Genomic DNA, 20,365 nt, shown 5'->3' with positions numbered 1-20,365 from the left:
AATTACATGGTCTGAATCATGAACATTTAAATTTAATTTAAAATAGGAAGAGACAAAATATAGCTAAAATAATTATAAATAATGGTGCAAGAAAAGTTAGTAGTAGAGGATGTATATTTGTATTTTTACTACCTACTGCCCTTTACATTTAGCTTTTGACAAAGATTATAGACCACTGTAGCAAGGCCTTTATTTGATTACTTCGATTGTAACTCTTCTTTATGTATGTTTTATAACAGCACCAAATATTACCTACAGAAAGGGGCTCTCAGCAGCAAGAGAGAAAATTAAACGGGGCTCTTAGGTTGTCAGACATTGATAGTCCCCAAGTCACTGGAGTCTTATGGTGCTTTTATTTTATCTGATTTTCAGGAGTTGCATTTATGCATATAAAAGCCACAGACCTGGATGATCCGTCCACTCCGAATGCAGATTTACGCTACAAGATCATGTTGTCTAATCCTGCTGAATCATATGAAAATATGTTTCAGATAGATGCAAGGACAGGGGCTGTTTCATTAACAGAGATGGGTAAATATAAACAGTTTTTGATTGAGTTTTCATGTTTTTCTAAATGTTTAATACATCCTTAACCATTAAGTCAATATGACGTAGATCTTTGTCATGCGGTACAAAGTCCATCGTACCGTGTAACGTAGATCTATCTCGCAGCTTCAGGAAGTTCAGAGAGCTGCTGTTCCTGAGCTGAAGGCATCTGTCTTCATTTGGCAATGGAGCAAGCTCCATTACTATATGAAGACAGATGTTAGGTTATTACAGACAGAGACAATGTGCGTGTCACCATCTGTAGCGATTATCTGCTAGTGCCGGTGGAAGGTGTTGGAGGGAAAGGGGGATCTAGGTGATCAACCCAGTGGTGAAGGGTGAGGGAGGGAGTGGGAATGGACCCTCCAGTGCAGAAAAAAAAATTGAAAGGAGAGGGAGGGATGTGTGCTGCACTACAGAAAATGGGTGGAATGGGGGTGTGGGGGTGCCCTATGTAATGATCACTGGTAGGGAGGGACCACTACACTACAGAAAAACTAAAAAAAATATGTAAAAATGTTTATATATATATATATATATATATATATATACAAATTACGTATAAAAATGTTTATATATATATATATATATATATGTATATATATAAATTACGTACTGCCAGATAGCTGCCAGTACCAAAGGTGGCTGTCTTATTTCTCTTTAAATGGAGTGATAGCAAAAATGCTAAAAATTCACCTGCATTTTGGGCAAGTTATCCGAAATTCCCAGTAGCGAAGGGGTTAAAATACCTCTCTAATATAATGTGATTTACCTGCTTTTTTTCTCTTGCAACTTTTGGCTAGATTATGAATGGAGCGCTATTTATCACTCCCGCTCATGCGTCAACTGAGCTAGAAGTAAGCATTTTACGCGCATCTGGTAGCGTGTATTACAAATTGAAAGTAAAAAGTTTTTTCACAACTGCTAACGCAATGCATGCAGAAAGTAGATATTGGATTATCACAACTGCATTAACGTATTCCCCCATAAACTTCAATGGAGCGCAGAAAGTGGAAAAAAACACCATACTCATGTAGAAACCTGATCGCGTTTAACCAAAAGCGCATTAACCCGACAAGAAATATGAATATTTTCACTTTCAAATGTTCTTCATATAGAAGAATATGTTCTATTTATTCATAAATAAATATTTCATATATATATATATATATATATATATATATATACAGTATACACACACACACATATAGATGATTACATATAGTTATAGATATACACAGATATATATACAGGGAGTGCAGAATTATTAGGCAAATGAGTATTTTGACCACATCATCCTCTTTATGCATGTTGTCTTACTCAAAGCTGTATAGGCTCGAAAGCCTACTACCAATTAAGCATATTAGGTGATGTGCATCTCTGTAATGAGAAGGGGTGTGGTCTAATGACATCAACACCCTATATCAGGTGTGCATAATTATTAGGCAACTTCCTTTCCTTTGGCAAAATGGGTCAAAAGAAGGACTTGACAGGCTCAGAAAAGTCAAAAATAATGAGATATCTTGCAGATGGATGCAGCAAAGCTTCTGAAGTGTGATCATCGAACAATCAAGCGTTTCATTCAAAATAGTCAACAGGGTCGCAAGAAGCGTGTGGAAAAACCAAGGCGCAAAATAACTGCCCATGAACTGAGAAAAGTCAAGCGTGCAGCTGCCAAGATGCCACTTGCCACCAGTTTGGCCATATTTCAGAGCTGCAACATCACTGGAGTGCACAAAAGCACAAGGTGTGCAATACTCAGAGACATGGCCAAGGTAAGAAAGGCTGAAAGACGACCACCACTGAACAAGACACACAAGCTGAAACGTCAAGACTGGGCCAAGAAATATCTCAAGACTGATTTTTCTAAGGTTTTATGGACTGATGAAATGAGAGTGAGTCTTGATGGGCCAGATGGATGGGCCCGTGGCTAGATTGGTGAAGGGCAGAGAGCTCCAGTCCGACTCAGACGCCAGCAAGGTGGAGGTGGAGTACTGGTTTGGGCTGGTATCATCAAAGATGAGCTTGTGGGGCCTTTTCGGGTTGAGGATGGAGTCAAGCTCAACTCCCAGTCCTACTGCCAGTTTCTGGAAGACACCTTCTTCAAGCAGTGGTACAGGAAGAAGTCTGCATCCTTCAAGAAAAACATGATTTTCATGCAGGACAATGCTCCATCACACGCGTCCAAGTACTCCACAGCGTGGCTGGCAAGAAAGGGTATAAAAGAAGAAAATCTAATGTCATGGCCTCCTTGTTCACCTGATCTGAACCCCATTGAGAACCTGTGGTCCATCATCAAATGTGAGATTTACAAGGAGGGAAAACAGTACACCTTTATGAACAGTGTCTGGGAGGCTGTGGTTGCTGCTGCACGCAATGTTGATGGTGAACAGATCAAAACACTGACAGAATCCATGGATGGTAGGCTTTTGAGTGTCCTTGCAAAGAAAGGTGGCTATATTGGTCACTGATTTGTTTTTGTTTTGTTTTTGAATGTCAGAAATGTATATTTGTGAATGTTGAGATGTTATATTGGTTTCACTGGTAAAAATATATAATTGAAATGGGTATATATTTGTTTTTTGTTAAGTTGCCTAATAATTATGCACAGTAATAGTCACCTGCACACACAGATATCCCCCTAAAATAGCTATAACTAAAAACAAACTAAAAACTACTTCCAAAACTATTCAGCTTTGATATTAATGAGTTTTTTGGGTTCCTTGAGAACATGGTTGTTGTTCAATAATAAAATTAATCCTCAAAAATACAACTTGCCTAATAATTCTGCACTCCCTGTATATATATATATATATATATATATATATATATATATATATATATATATTTAAAAATACTTAGAGCATACTCACCTATGTGAAGAACATTTAAATGTAAAATATTTACAGTACAAACACAGTTAAACATTTTTTAATAAATATAAATATAGCATAAAAATGATTTTTTTGTTTTCAGCTTGACTGCAAAGGGCTCCAATGCACTATATATATATATATATATATATATATATATATATATATATATATATATATATATATATATATAGTATATGTATACATATGTTTTTATGTGTGTGTGTGTGTGTATACTGTATATATATATATATATATATACAGTATGTATGTTTGTATATATATATTTGCCTGTAAATACATGTATAGACATATAAATACATAAATACATATGTACACAAATATATACATATACAGTATATATATATATATATATATATATATATATATATATATATAAATGCATACATATACGGTACATATACATACTTAGACATGTTAAATATACATTTCTCTTGTTAAGTGTATCCAGTCCACGGATCATCCATTACTTATGGGATATTAACTCCTCCCCAACAGGAAGTGCAAGAGGATTCACCCAGCAGAGCTGCTATATAGCTCCTCCCCTAACTGCCATTACCAGTCATTCTCTTGCACCCAACGAATAGATAGGCTGTGTGAGAGGACTGTGGTGATTATACTTAGTTTCATACCTTCAATCAAAAGTTTGTTATTTTATAATAGCACCGGAGTGTGTTATTCCTTCTCTGGTAGAATTTGAAGAAGAATCTACCTGAGTTTTTCTATGATTTTAGCCGGAGTAGTTAAGATCATATTGCTGTTTCTCGGCCATCTGAGGAGAGGTAAACTTCAGATCAGGGGACAGCGGGCAGATTAATCTGCAAAGAGGTATGTAGCAGCTTATTATTTTCTGACAATGGAATTGATGAGAAAATTCTGCCATACCGATATAATGTAAACTCAGCCTTAAATGCAGTAGCAGCAACTGGTATCAGGCTGTCATGTATGTATATTTTACACTTCAGTATTCTGGGGAATGGCACTTCACTGGAATTATACTGTATGCATAAAACTTTAGCCTAATTTGCAGGGACTAGCAACAGGCTTTTTAATAACACTCAATTTATTAATGTTAAACGTTTTTTGCTGGCATGTAAAATCGTTTAATTTTCTGAGGTACTGGGTGAAAAAATGTTTTGGGCACTATTTTTTTCCACTTGGCAGTCGTTTTATTTAATTTATGACAGTTTACTGATCTCTCTCACTGTTATGTGTGAGGGGGAGGGGCCTTTTTTGGTGCTTTTGCTACGCATCAAAAAATTCAGTCAGAAGTTTATTGTCTTCCCTGCATGATCCGGTTCATCTCTACAGAACTCAGGGGTCTTCAAAACTTGTTTTGAGGGAGGTAATCACTCACAGCAGAGCTGTGAGATTGTAGTTGACTGTGATAAAAAAACGTTTATTTCTGTATTTATTTATTTTTTTTCTGCTATCAGGGTTAGTTATCCTTTGCTAATGGGAGCAATCCTTTGCTAAAATTGTGTTTTTTACAAAGATTTGATGCTATAACTTTTCAGTTTATTAATTTTCAACTGTCATAACTTTTTCTGTGCTTCTTATAGGCACAGTACGTTTTCATATTATAGTAAATTACTTGAAAAGTATTTCCAAGTTGCTAGTTTATTTGCTAGTGTGTTAAACATGTCTGATTCAGAGGAAGATATCTGTGCTATATGTGCTAAAGCCAAAGTGGAGCCCAATAGAAATTTATGTACTAACTGTATTGATGCTACTTTAAATAAAAGTCAATCTGTACAAATTGAACATATTTCACCAAACAACGAGGGGAGAGTTATGCCGACTAACTCGCCTCATGTGTCAGTACCTGCATCTCCCGCTCTGGAGGTGCGTGATATTGTAGCGCCGAGTACATCTGGGCGGCCATTACAAATCACATTACAGGATATGGCTACTGTTATGACTGAAGTTTTGGCTAAATTACCAGAACTAAGAGGTAAGCGTGATCACTCTGGGGTGAGAACAGAGTGCGCTGATAATATTAGGGCCATGTCAGACACTGCGTCACAATTTGCAGAACATGAGGACGGAGAGCTTCATTCTGCGGGTGACGGTTCTGATCCAAACAAACTGGATTCAGATATTTCAAATTTTAAATTTAAGCTGGAAAACCTCCGTGTATTACTAGGGGAGGTGTTAGCGGCTCTGAATGATTGTAACACAGTTGCAATACCAGAGAAAATGTGTAGGTTGGATAAATATTTTGCGGTACCGGCGAGTACTGACGTTTTTCCTATACCTAAGAGACTTACTGAAATTGTTACTAAGGAGTGGGATAGACCCGGTGTGCCGTTCTCACCCCCTCCGATATTTAGAAAGATGTTTCCAATAGACGCCACCACACGGGACTTATGGCAAACGGTCCCTAAGGTGGAGGGAGCAGTTTCTACTTTAGCTAAGCGTACCACTATCCCGGTGGAGGATAGCTGTGCCTTTTCAGATCCAATGGATAAAAAGTTAGAGGGTTACCTTAAGAAAATGTTTGTTCAACAAGGTTTTATATTGCAACCTCTTGCATGCATTGCGCCTGTCACGGCTGCAGCAGCATTTTGGTTTGAGTCTCTGGAAGAGACACTTGAATCAGCTCCATTAGATGAGATTACACACAAGCTTAAAGCCCTTAAGTTAGCTAACTCATTTATTTCAGATGCCGTAGTACATTTAACTAAACTTACGGCTAAGAATTCCGGATTCGCCATTCAGGCACGCAGAGCACTGTGGCTAAAATCCTGGTCAGCTGACGTTACTTCTAAATCTAAATTGCTTAATATACCTTTCAAAGGGCAGACCTTATTCGGGCCCGGGTTGAAAGAAATTATCGCTGACATTACAGGAGGTAAAGGCCATGCCCTGCCTCAAGACAGAGCCAAACCTAAGGCTAGACAGTCTAATTTTCGTTCCTTTCGTAATTTCAAAGCAGGAGCAGCATCAACTTCCTCTGCACCAAAACAGGAAGGAGCTGTTGCTCGCTACAGACAAGGCTGGAGACCTAACCAGTCCTGGAACAAGGGCAAGCAGGCCAGGAAACCTGCTGCTGCCCCTAAGACAGCATGAATCGAGGGCCCCCGATCCGGGAACGGATCTAGTGGGGGGCAGACTTTCTCTCTTCGCCCAGGCTTGGGCAAGAGATGTCCAGGATCCCTGGGCGTTAGAGATCATATCTCAGGGATACCTTCTAGACTTCTAATTCTCTCCCCCAAGAGGGAGATTTCATCTGTCAAGGTTGTCAACAAACCAAATAAAGAAAGAGGCGTTTCTACGCTGCGTACAAGATCTTTTATTAATGGGAGTGATCCATCCGGTTCCGCGGTCGGAACAAGGACAAGGGTTTTACTCAAATCTGTTTGTGGTTCCCAAAAAAGAGGGAACTTTCAGGCCAATCTTGGATTTTAAGATCCTAAACAAATTCCTAAGAGTTCCATCGTTCAAAATGGAAACTATTCGGACAATTTTACCCATGATCCAAAAGGGTCAGTACATGACCACAGTGGATTTAAAGGATGCTTACCTTCACATACCGATTCACAAAGATCATTACCGGTATCTAAGGTTTGCCTTTCTAGACAGGCATTACCAGTTTGTAGCTCTTCCATTCGGATTGGCTACGGCTCCGAGAATCTTCACAAAGGTTCTGGGTGCTCTTCTGGCGGTACTAAGACCGCAAGGAATTGCGGTAGCTCCGTACCTAGACGACATTCTGATACAAGCTTCAAGCTTTCAAACTGCCAAGTCTCATACAGAGTTAGTACTGGCATTTCTAAGGTCGCATGGATGGAAGGTGAACGAAAAGAAGAGTTCTCTCTTTCCACTCACAAGAGTTCCCTTCTTGGGGACTCTTATAGATTCTGTAGAAATGAAGATTTACCTGACAGAAGACAGGTTAACAAAGCTTCAAAATGCATGCCGTGTCCTTCATTCCATTCAACACCCGTCAGTAGCTCAATGCATGGAGGTGATCGGCTTAATGGTAGCAGCAATGGACATAGTACCCTTTGCACGTCTACATCTCAGACCGCTGCAATTGTGCATGCTAAGTCAGTGGAATGGGGATTACTCAGACTTGTCCCCTACTCTGAATCTGGATCAAGAGACCAGAAATTCTCTTCTATGGTGGCTTTCTCGGCCACATCTGTCCAGGGGGATGCCATTCAGCAGGCCGGACTGGACAATTGTAACAACAGACGCCAGCCTACTAGGTTGGGGCGCTGTCTGGAATTCTCTGAAGGCTCAGGGACAATGGAATCAGGAGGAGAGTCTCCTACTAATAAACATTCTGGAATTGAGAGCAGTTCTCAATGCCCTTCTGGCTTGGCCCCAGTTAACAACTCGGGGGTTCATCAGGTTTCAGTCGGACAACATCACGACTGTAGCTTACATCAACCATCAGGGAGGGACAAGAAGCTCCCTAGCAATGATGGAAGTATCAAAGATAATTCGCTGGGCAGAGTCTCACTCTTGCCACCTGTCAGCAATCCACATCCCGGGAGTGGAGAACTGGGAGGCGGATTTCTTAAGTCGTCAGACTTTTCATCCGGGGGAGTGGGAACTTCATCCGGAGGTCTTTGCCCAAATACTTCGACGTTGGGGCAAACCAGAAATAGATCTCATGGCGTCTCGACAGAACGCCAAGCTTCCTCGTTACGGGTCCAGATCCAGGGATCCGGGAGCGGTTCTGATAGATGCTTTGACAGCACCTTGGACCTTCGGGATGGCTTATGTGTTTCCACCCTTCCCGATGCTTCCTCGATTGATTGCCAGAATCAAACAGGAGAGAGCATTAGTGATTCTAATAGCGCCTGCATGGCCACGCAGGACTTGGTATGCAGATCTAGTGGACATGTCATCCTGTCCACCTTGGTCGCTACCTCTGAAACAGGACCTTCTGATCCAGGGTCCCTTCAAACATCAAAATCTAATTTCTCTGAAGCTGACTGCTTGGAAATTGAACGCTTGATTTTATCAAAACGTGGTTTTTCTGAGTCAGTTATTGATACTTTAATACAGGCTAGGAAGCCTGTTACCAGAAAGATTTACCATAAGATATGGCGCAAATACTTATATTGGTGCGAATCCAAGAGTTACTCATGGAGTAAGGTTAGGATTCCGAGGATATTGTCTTTTCTACAAGAAGGTTTAGAAAAGGGTTTATCTGCTAGTTCCTTAAAGGGACAGATTTCAGCTCTGTCCATTCTTTTACACAAACGTCTGTCAGAAGTTCCGGACGTTCAAGCTTTTTGTCAGGCTTTAGCTAGGATCAAGCCTGTGTTTAAAACTGTTGCTCCACCATGGAGTTTGAACTTAGTTCTTAATGTTTTACAGGGGGTTCCGTTTGAACCCCTTGATTCCATTGATATCAAGTTGTTATCTTGGAAAGTTCTGTTTTTAATGGCGATTTCCTCGGCTCGAAGAGTCTCTGAGTTATCTGCCTTACATTGTGATTCTCCTTATCTGATTTTTCATTCAGACAAGGTAGTTCTGCGTACTAAACCTGGGTTCCTACCTAAGGTGGTCACTAACAGGAATATCAATCAAGAGATTGTGGTTCCATCTTTGTATCCTAATCCTTCTTCGAAAAAGGAACGTCTGCTACACAATCTAGATGTAGTCCGTGCCCTGAAATTTTATCTACAGGCAACTAAGGATTTTTGACAAACGTCTTCCCTGTTTGTCGTTTATTCTGGTCAAAGGAGAGGTCAAAAAGCTTCGGCTACCTCTCTCTCCTTTTGGCTTCGTAGCATAATACGGTTAGCCTATGAGACTGCTGGACAGCAGCCTCCTGAAAGAATTACAGCACATTCTACTAGAGCTGTGGCTTCCACTTGGGCCTTTAAGAATGAGGCTTCTGTTGAACAGATTTGCAAGGCTGCAACTTGGTCTTCTCTTCATACTTTTTCCAAATTTTACAAATTTGACACTTTTGCTTCTTCGGAGGCTGTTTTTGGGAGAAAGGTTCTTCAGGCAGTGGTTCCTTCCGTATAAAGAGCCTGCCTGTCCCTCCCGTCATCCGTGTACTTTAGCTTTGGTATTGGTATCCCATAAGTAATGGATGATCCGTGGACTGGATACACTTAACAAGAGAAAACATAATTTATGCTTACCTGATAAATTTATTTCTCTTGTAGTGTATCCAGTCCACGGCCTGCCCTGTCACTTTAAGGCAGGTAATTTTTCCATTAAACTACAGTCACCACTGTACCCTATGGTTTTCCTTTCTCTGCATGTTTTCGGTCGAATGACTGGTAATGGCAGTTAGGGGAGGAGCTATATAGCAGCTCTGCTGGGTGAATCCTCTTGCACTTCCTGTTGGGGAGGAGTTAATATCCCATAAGTAATGGATGATCCGTGGACTGGATACACTACAAGAGAAATAAATTTATCAGGTAAGCATAAATTATGTTTTTTAAAGCAAGATTTTTTGGGATAATAACCAATGCTCCCAATGCGCATTCAATTAAATTGTGCTCAAGCGAACACGTTTACTTTTAACTTGTAATGTCACACTACTTCCGTCGTGCACAAAGAGCCGCGATAAACCCCTTATCGCTAGTGCACCACTCATAATCTATCCCTTTATTGGCAATTCTAAAACTTCCCTTTGCAGTAGTGTTTTTTCTAGACAATGTAAAATTAAACACATTTAGTTCTCAGTCCCAGGGAAAAAGCTGAAGAAAATGTCATCAAACAGCTGTAGAAAATATGTACTTCCCCAACTTTATTACGTCCCTTAATAAACTTGATGGATTTCTATCATGTCACCTCGTTCCCTTCCCTCCTCTAAGCTATACATATTTAGATCATTGAGCCTCTCTTTGTAAGTTTTATTTTTTAGACCATGTACCATTTTAGTTGCTCTCTTCTAATCAAATTCCAATGTATTTATATCCTTCTGGAGATATGACCTCCAGAACTGCACCAAACATTCTACTGGCCTTACTTGCAACAATGCTAAATTATTTATCAAATTTTAATTATCTGAAATAATAATTTCCAAGTCCTGTTCCTCTTTTGTAGGAATTAGTTAAAAAGTGTAATTGAGTTTGTAATTAAATTCCATTTCTCATTTGATCTACCCCCCAACTTCCTGCAACATCAACTTCATTTGTATCATCTGCACACAGATCAAACTTGATCCGATATAAGAAACTCTGACAGTTGTCAGAGGTAACTGATATTTAACTGTGAAGATCCTTGTCACTATGCAGGCTTATTATTATTTTTATAGTGATCTGTACTAGGAGTACTTAAAGTTCACTGTAATGTAAAACGTATCAAGAAATAAGAGAGCACTAAATAATTGCTTGCTGAGTAAAGGCAAAGTGATAATTTCTCACGCCATAGTAAATAGGCAAATGCATTTCATATCCATTAAGTAATGTATTCATATATCCTACTGCACGTGTATCACTTAATGCATTTAAATACACAGTAAATAGAATAAACCGTTTCATCCACTCACCGATGTTGTATTTAGTCAACGGTCCCTTGTAGTGTCAGTCAAAGCTGCCAATTTCTTGCCACCGCACAAACTGCAGTTCTGGTGCAGGGACTCCCGATAAAGAGCACAACCGCTTCAGCGTGGTACTTGCCGTCCTCCAACTTGAAAGATGGCTATCTGCTAAGAGTGATGACATAATTCGGGTGCGGAGTAACCCAAACAATCTGCTGTAAACTTCAACAATTTAGCATAAATTTTTGACATCCAGATGTTAGCATGCTAGGCATTAGCTCTAGCACTAATATATTACTTTCAACTTGTAATATCAGTGCAAAATAAACACAATATTTATTTAATTTAAACAGTGTTAGCACACAATAGTGCTAATATTTTTGCACGCTACTAATCTAGGCAATAGTCAGAGAAGTCAAATACATTAGTCTGACATGAACTACCTGAAACAAAACTGTTCTTTATCCTCTAAATTGTTAGTCTTCATGTAAGTCAAAATTCTTTTTTTTTTTTTTTTTTAAATGTTTCCATGCATTTCCCTACTACTAAAGTTAAACTTACAGGTCTGTAGTTACCAGAGACTTCTCTGCTGCACTTTATATGAAGCGGTACTACATTAGCTCTTGTTCTGTATAGTGCTTTTTTGACAACCCGCTGTCATATCTGTGGTTTTTTTTTGCAACAGTATGTACTGTGCTTTTTGTATTAAGTTGGCCTGTGTCTACTGAGTTAAGTATACAGTGCCTTTAAGGAGGTCTGGCAGATTCTATCAGCCTGAGCTGAAGTAACCTACACTACATAAGCCCTTAACTGCCACAACCCCCATTGCAAAAAAATGTAAACTAATTATTCCATTATCCACCACAACACCATTGAAAACAATCCCTACACTACTTAACGCCCAAACTGCTACAAGCCCCTACACTGTTAACCCCTAAACTGTGATAACCCCATTGCAATAAACCCCCTACTCTATTACCCCCTAACTGCTAATGCCCCAAGACCCCTAACCTAAGAACCTCTAAGTTAAAAAAAATGATGATAAAAAGGCACCTAAATTAAAATAAAAAAGCTCTTTACTAAAACTAAAGTACCCCAAAATAAACACTAAAAACTCCTATCTAACACTAGTACCCCAAGTTTCAGTTAACCGTCATGACCTGCAGGGGTCCTCTTCTTTTGTTCATGCAGCGGCTGCTCCTCAATGGTGACTTTATTTTTTAGGGTACTTTATAGTATAGTTGTTTTATTTATTTTTTGGGGCTTATTTATTGCTAATTTAATTTAGGGGGTCTTAGGTTAGGGATCTTGTGGGTTTAGCAGTTAGGGGTTAATGGAGTAGAGGGGTTTATTGCGTTGGGGGTTGTGGTAGTTTAGGGTTTAATAGTATAATGGATTTTATTGTGATGTAGTTGTGTCAGTTTAGGAATTAAATAGTAAAGGGGTTTTATTGTGATAGGGGTTGTGGTGGTTTAGGGGTTAAGTAGTCTAGGGATTTATTGTGGTAGGGTTTGGGATGGTTTAGGGGTTAATAGTGTAGGTTTAAGGTTAGGCAGTGTAGGGTTTTTTGCCATTGGGATGTGGCAGTTTAGGGGTTAAGTAGTGTAGGGGTTTATTGTGATGGGGGTTGTTGCACTTTAGGGGTTAAGTAGAATAGTTTTTTTTTTTGCCATGTGGTTGTGTTGGTTTAGGGGTTTAAATTGTGTAGCAGGTTTTATTACGATGGGGTTGTGGTGGTTTAGTGTAGCGGGTTTACACACTGGAGGTTGTGGCGATTTAGGAGTTAAATAGTGTAGCAGGATTTTGTGATGGTGGTTGTGGTGGTTTAGTGTAGCAGGTTTTTGCGATGGGGCGTTTTAGCGGTTAAATAGCTCATTATTTTTTATTCATGCAGGCTGCCATTCGTTTATTCAGTTCTGTGCCGAATGAAGGAATTAGGCAATATTTGTACGAATACAGATTTGTCCGAATACAAATGCACATGTCTATTCTGTACTGTATTTCAGGGCTATTTTGCTTTTGTTTTTCTATTTTGATGTTTGGCTTTGTATGTCTCTTGGTTTAACTAGGTTTTCTTTGAGACCTTTTGCTGACAATTTGGAATTATATTGTATTTGTCTGAGCTGTTTTGACAATGTACTATCTACTCCTCTTTCTATTTATTAGCTATTTCCCCGCCTGTTTGGTCCCTGTTTTGTTACCCTGCTTTGCTGCATTTTAGATCCAGTGTTCCAGTTTTGCTTTTATATTCCTGATTTTGTGAAAGCAGTACACCACTTACCTTGCACAGTATTGCATGTAATCTATTTTCCTGTATCAGAAAAATGATATAGTTGTTGCCACATGCTCTAAATCCGTGTTTCTCAGTAGCTGGGCCTCGACCCACTACCGGGCCGCAACCCTACATACTCCACTGCTCACTCTGATAGGCCTGCGCTCCACACATCTGAAATACCATATATACTGCTATACATTACAATGAATACACCTTTGTTAGAGGGACATCCACCAGGGTGCTTAATGTTATAACATACATCCAGTATTGGGGGTAATTTCCTTGAATCAGTAAACACTCCGCACTTTACAACCTGTTCCCAACTAAAATTTACCAGGCGTTGAGGTCACTTTGGTTGAGAACCCATGCTCTAAATGATTCCCTAGGTGACCAAAACTCTTTCTGAACAGCAGTAACATCATTACTATTCAGATAACTTGTTCTTAAATGAACAATCATATCTAACTCACTTTTATTGCTGCCTTAACATTTTTCAGAATATGATTCTTAAAGGGACATTAAACACTTTGATTTGGTAATATAAAATGATAAATTGTATATAATAAAACAACTCTGCAATATACTTTCATTATTTATTTTGCCCTCTTTGCCTGTAATTCCATTCTGAAATTGTGAGCTTTTCAGTTCCTGTTAGAAATGGAAGTGCAGAACACTGTTAAATCCAGCACAACCATTGGATGCACACTCTAGTGACCTATTTATAACTGTCTCTAATTGGCCACAGCAGAGAAGGTAACACAAGTTACAACATGGCAGCTCCCAGTGTTTTATAGACACTAAAATGTTACACTTATTTTGTCACTTTTTAAACAACTAATGAAACTTTAAAAAATACATCTACATGTTAGTCATGGACTAATCTTTTCTTTGAATGCATCATTCTATCTAGCATGTATTTAGTGTTTAATGTCCCTTTAAACCTCTGAGCAGTAACTCCTGGAAGAAATCTTAACTCTCTTGCTTCTACTTTGCTTTCACCTAGATACACGTTCCCTTAAATGAAGTCACCCATTAGCAGTCTTTTCCTCAAAATCACATCTGCAGTTCCTGCCCATATTTTCCTATTTGGAGATTCAGATGGTAGCACCATAAATGTGAAAATTTAAAAATTTAATTATAAAAAGATCCTGGATCTAGACAATGTTATATAGCAGGCAATAAATACCCAATAGTACTGGTGCTGGAGTTATGTTTTTTTTTATAACACTCCTGCCTCAAGCTTATGTAAAAAAATGTATTCCCTATAATAATAACTATAAAATTAAATGGTAATGCACTGATATATGATTTGACATAATTTATTAAAGAGATAATCTACTCTTGAGTTTACATTGTTTCAAAAGATAGATAATCCCTTTATTACCCATTCCCCAATTTTGCATAACCAACACTTTTATATCAATACACTTTTTAGCTCTGTGATTACCTTGTATCTAAGCCTCTGCAGACTGCCCCCTTATTTCAGTTCTTTGGACAGACTTGCATTTTAGCCAGTCATAAATATATGAGTCACCACATAGATTTAAAACAAATACTTGCTGCAAGTCTTAATCCCTATCCATATCATTGGCTGGTTATATCTGCAGTCATAATAAACAATCTGGTGACTCCTCAAATCTCCCTCACTTGGTCTCTGTTGTCGATGGCATTATAAATCACTGGCTGATGGCTTGTGGAGGATCTCCATTAAAGCCTGATATTGTCACATATGAGGGGGAAAATCTCCAATGCCGCTGGTAGACAGTCACCCGGCCAATTAATGTCAATCTTTTATCTAATAGATAGGCCTATAATGCATTTATTTGTAAAGTATAAAGGATACTCTGGCAACCAAGAGATGAAATTCACATAAAACTAAAATATTGCAATGGCCTTAACAGAGTGTATTACGTACTAAGTACTGTCTGACATGAGCCGCACATTTTTTTACTATTGCAATAAATAAGCACTAGTACCTATACCTGTATATGTACCACTTTTATCCCTATAATTATAAGGGGATCCTCTGATCACACCAGGATGTTACAAAGCCTAACCACAACCCTCTCACCACAAAACTCTTACAATATAATAAGCTCATAAGCCAGTCCAAACCCCCAGAACAATGAAATAATAGTCATGTCACCACCAACTGAATCTGACCTCATTAAGTCTTTAACTACTACATCCACCACACACACAAACACACCACACATTCTAGTTACTGAACTTTCATTTGCTGCTCCCACCCATGAACCTACTTTGCATAAAATGTGACCTCTACCAGCTAGAATCAGATCCACTACCTATAATGTCCCCCATTCTAATGGATACTTAGCTCCCATAATGATCCTCCCAGCATTCAGTTGCACCTGCTAAGAACCCCAAGATACACATTGCTCCTCAAGGAGCTCAACACTCAAAAAGGACAATCCGAGTGACTCCAGCACCTATTAAGTTCCCATCATTTATACTGTGCCCCCCAAGAGATTCAATTACCTATGATTTGCCCTACATCCATGAACAGAGATCCTGCCACATCACAGTACTCTGTGTCCTTGGCATGGGGTAAATCATATTCTCTGTTCAACAAACAAAATCATAGCATGAAAAATAGAAAGATATAATTAATAAGACTACTGGTGATAATAGAGAACAAACTCATTTAGAAATAAATATAAAAAGACAATAAGGCACAGCAAAGATGAATGATAAATGAAGCATTTTTTTGCATTATGTTCTCATTTTTATATGCTTTGTAACTGCTACCCTTGAAAACCACAACTCATAGCATTTTCAACAGCTAACAATACTTGGTTTCATTAATTGGTTTTGACTGGGTGTCTGACGTTATAAATTTATTTTGACTATACAATACATTTTTTCTGCAAAGCTTATACATTTTAAATGCCAAGGACACAGTGGAAAAGAACTTTAGCTAATGTTCAACAAAATAGATTATATGCACCTCCCCCCAATAAGATTTTAGTCATATATTTCAGCCAAAGAAGACATGAATCATAATACAGGCAGCATTATGGATTATGGAAAGTATTTGCATTTCATCTTAAGTGTAAGTGTGCTGCTGGAAGCCAAGTTAAAGGGATATTAAAATCAGATTTGTATCACCCATAGAGCAATGGGGTTTTTTCAATACTTTTTTTATCAAATGATTTATGTTAAAGCTGTTTTATAACATATTGAAAATAACAGAAAATGCATGTTTGTGAACTTCGAAACTTTTGAAAGTTGAGTATATTCAATATTTTAGAAGATCTCAGAAAATCCATATGGCTCAAAATCTTGAGAAAGTTTACTTATGGCGCTTCAATTAATCATGGGAAAAGGCGAGAGATACGTGGTTGCACAATTATATTTAATTAGTTGCATATACATGAAAAGGTGTCAAATCACAGGAGGTGCATTGCAGACAATCACAAACATGTTTTTACTATGGCCCAAAGTGTTATCAAGGCTTTAATTGGGCACAGTTCAAATAAGGCAGCATAACACCCCACACACACTCAGTTTAAGCCCTAAAAACTGCTTTGTACAGTTTTTTCTTCAAAAATAAAAATGCTAATATTTTTTTATTTAAAAAAACACACTATACTTAATTTAGGGGGCAATTGTGGCACATTTTGAAAATTAACCAGAGGTCTGACCTCTGGTTAATTTTTGGAGCGCTAATTGCTACCGCGAGCCACTTGTAATCTAGCATACCTCTTTTAATCTAGCCCATGGTTGGCACTTTGCAAACAGATACATTGTAAAAATACTGTAAAGTGAATTTATAATACAATCTTAATTTCAAATTCACTTTTATGTCCCTTTAAATAAAAAAAATCCAGTAAAACCGAAATTTAAGTTAAATAGGGTATGAAGTGGGTGATTAATATGTTAAAGTTGCTAGATTTTTGCTATACCTCTTGACCCCATATTAGGAACTACGTTTCATTAAAATAAATACACTCAGACAAATAAACTGGGTTATAAAGACCGCAGCTTGATTTTTTGAACACACAATAAATCATATCACCATAACATTACCAAATAAAAAGTTAAACATTAACATAAAACCCCCAAGGTGCTTGCCCAGTCGCAAAATGTACCTTTCCTTTCAACCAAGAAGGGGCACCCCTGCTGGTACCAAATCCTCCTCTGCCAATCAAACAGAAAGTCCCAAATCCCCAGTCTGAACAAAGACCCCAAATAGGCAAGCACCCCCACAAGCTGCAACATGAAAAACAAGCTGTTCTGGTCCTGGGATTAATATCACTGAAGCTCACTTCCAATTTCCTCCTCTATTCCCCAAGCAATGCATGACGCCCAAAATACTGACCCCAAGATAACCTCTTCAGTAGTTTTCCATGGGGATGATAAAACCCTTTCTTCAATTTCTTTCATCCAGGGTTTCTATTTCTCTGACACCATTGTATACAAAAAATAAACACTATATAATAAGTATGAAAATGAAATGTGCCATATTTCTGTACTATAATCTTATTGTTATTTATTTGACAGGAGTTTCCTTGCTGCCCCAGCTGGAAATAAACCAGTTTAAACTGGGAGTTCAGGTCAAAGACATGGGCGACATACCTCTGGGATACACTGCAGCTGCAAACCTTAAAATTGATTCTGCAGAAAACACGTGGGTCACTCCAAGCCCTGTGTTCCTTCAAGAGAATCTTAAAGGAGATTATCCTAGGATTATTTCTTCAGTAAGTATTAAAAGTAATGAATGTTGTGCTCTAGTCCAGTACACAATAACCCTGGAATTTTTATGCACTTTATGCGCTTTTGGAAACCTGGAATAAACTCAATACATTTTGGAAGTAAAAATAAGCAGGCAAACTATTATGTAAATGGGACTAGAGTTAGCCAAACAGGAGGAAAGGGATTTGGGTGTAGTAATAGATAACAAGCTAAAGATGGGTGCACAATGCAGAGCAGTGGCTTCTAAGGCTAATAAGATACTAGCATGTATTAAAAGAGGCATTGATGCAAGTTAGGAAAGCATACTTTTGTCACTATATAAATCCCTGGTAAGACCTCACCTTGAGTATGGATTGCAGTTCTGGTGACCAATCTCAAAAAAAAGACATTGCAGACTTAGAAAAATTTCAGAGAAGGACCACAAAAATAATAAGGGACTGGAAAATGTAATCTATGAGGAGAGGTTAGCCAAACTGGGTCTGTTTTCTCTAGAAAATAGGAGCTTGACAGTTGACATGATTACTTTATATAAATATATTCAAGGCCCATATACAGAGATGTCGGATACTATTCAAAAAAAATGTTTGTGACAAGAGGTCACAGTTTAAGGCTGAAGGAAAGGAGATTTAGGGGCCCATTTATCAAGCTCCGGATGGAGCTTGAGGGCCCATGTTTCTGGTGAGCCTGCAGGCTCACCAGAAACAGCAGTTATGAGAGGCGGACAGACATTGTTGCAATTCAACCCGATTACGACGGGTTGATTGACACTCCCCTGCTGGCGGCCTATTGGCCACGAATCTGCAGGGGGCGGCGTTGCACCAGCAGCTCAAAAGAGCTGCTGGTTCAATGCTGAATACAGAGAGCGTATTGCTCTCCACATTCAGCGAGGTCTGGTGGACCTGATCCGCACTGTCAGATCAGGTCCGCCAGATCTTTGATAAATATCCCCCTATATCTCCAGTAATGTAAATGTTTTTACAAGCAATAACATTGTGGAGCTCATTACCTAAGGGGGTAGTAAATGCCAATACATTAGAAACATTTAAAAATAGCTTAGATACATTTCTGGTTAGAAACAGAATTCAGGGATATCATTGTTTGTGTTAAATGGATCACCTTTTTTAATGGGATTAATATAAGTTGAAATGGAGCTTTTATTGTAAGTATTTTAAGATTTGTATTAGTTGAACTTGATGGACTTCTGTCTTTTTTCAACCTCATCTACTATGTTATTATGTTACATGAAAAAATGCATTACAAAAAACATTTACCTTATATTTATACATATTTCATGTAAGATAAAGGTTCATTATAGACAAACAAATGTTTTAAAATTTAAGGAATATGGTATATAAAAAAATGCTGCTGAACTGGGAAAGGCTTAAAGTTCTATATATTTCAACTGTAATTACAACCAGTAACTGGAGTTTTTCTAAGTTGATTAAGCAAAAGATTAGATCTATGTATGGCCCTTTTTATTTTATACAAATATAATATTCACAACAGATATCACTTTGTCCGTTTAGAATATAATTATTTATTTGCCAAGTATAAAAATATACAAATATACAAATGTCAAATTATAAATAAACTATACTATAAACATGAAAAAAAAGTCCACGCTGGTAAACCACGTAAAACATGTGCTTGGATGCTTAAAGAGAAAAATACAATTCAAGCAAAACAACAACAAAAAAACACACACTCCAGCAGTGAAATAAGAGAATCATTCCTGTTTACTATTTTTGGGAAAAAACAATAAATAAAAAAGTTCTTAAAATTCTAATCCTTGGCTTGCAATAAATTGAAAAAAAAAAAACATTAGCCAGGGTGATAAAAAATTTCCAACTCTCTTGTTCATCCTTAAGAAATAAATGTCCCTTAAAGAGCAAAATTCATATCTAATAAATCACAATACAATGTAATTTCTCCTTTAGTAATACAGCAGCAGAGCTGTGCCAAGTTAAAATGGAAGATGACAAAACTGATTCAATAATAGCTGAATAGACCGGCTGAATTTTCTAAGTTGCCTTAAAAAATGCAAATGTTGAGACTTCTTAGTTACCGTGAAGATAGTATTATCTTATTTCAAATTGTGTTGGATCATTGTAAGAAGGGGATGGAGACTTTTTTCCCTAAAATTGATTACCATTTCTTTGGTCTTTTAATTGTTTAATTTCAAATTGTTTGCTTCACTCCATGTTACCAGCCTATCCACTTCCATATTACAGGGAGTTTAGAATTATTAGGCAAATGAGTATTTTGACCACATCACCCTCTTTATGCATGTTGTCTTACTCCAAGCTGTATAGGCTCGAAAGCCTACTACCAATTAAGCATATTAGGTGATGTGCATCTCTGTAATGAGAAGGGGTGTGGTCTAATGACATCAACACCCTATATCAGGTGTGCATAATTATTAGGCAACTTCCTTTCCTTTGGCAAAATGGGTCAAAAGAAGGACTTGAC

At 38.0% G+C, this 20,365-nt stretch overlaps 1 protein-coding gene across 1 annotated transcript in view; it reads left to right on the top strand.

The window, feature by feature from the left end:
* The window catches only part of CDH16 (cadherin 16), a 577,454-nt gene that overhangs the window by 51,557 nt on the left and 505,532 nt on the right, over window positions 1-20,365 (top strand). The window contains exons 5-6 of the mRNA XM_053719204.1: window positions 373-531; window positions 17,705-17,901. Coding sequence (XP_053575179.1) covers window positions 373-531; window positions 17,705-17,901 — 356 coding nt within the window. The remainder of the gene's footprint in view (window positions 1-372; window positions 532-17,704; window positions 17,902-20,365) is intronic.

The sequence above is a fragment of the Bombina bombina genome, chromosome 1, assembly GCF_027579735.1.
Source record: "Bombina bombina isolate aBomBom1 chromosome 1, aBomBom1.pri, whole genome shotgun sequence".
NCBI lineage: Eukaryota > Metazoa > Chordata > Amphibia > Anura > Bombinatoridae > Bombina > Bombina bombina.
The sequence above is the reverse complement of the archived record's forward strand: the minus strand, read 5'-3'. Positions and strand labels throughout refer to the sequence as shown.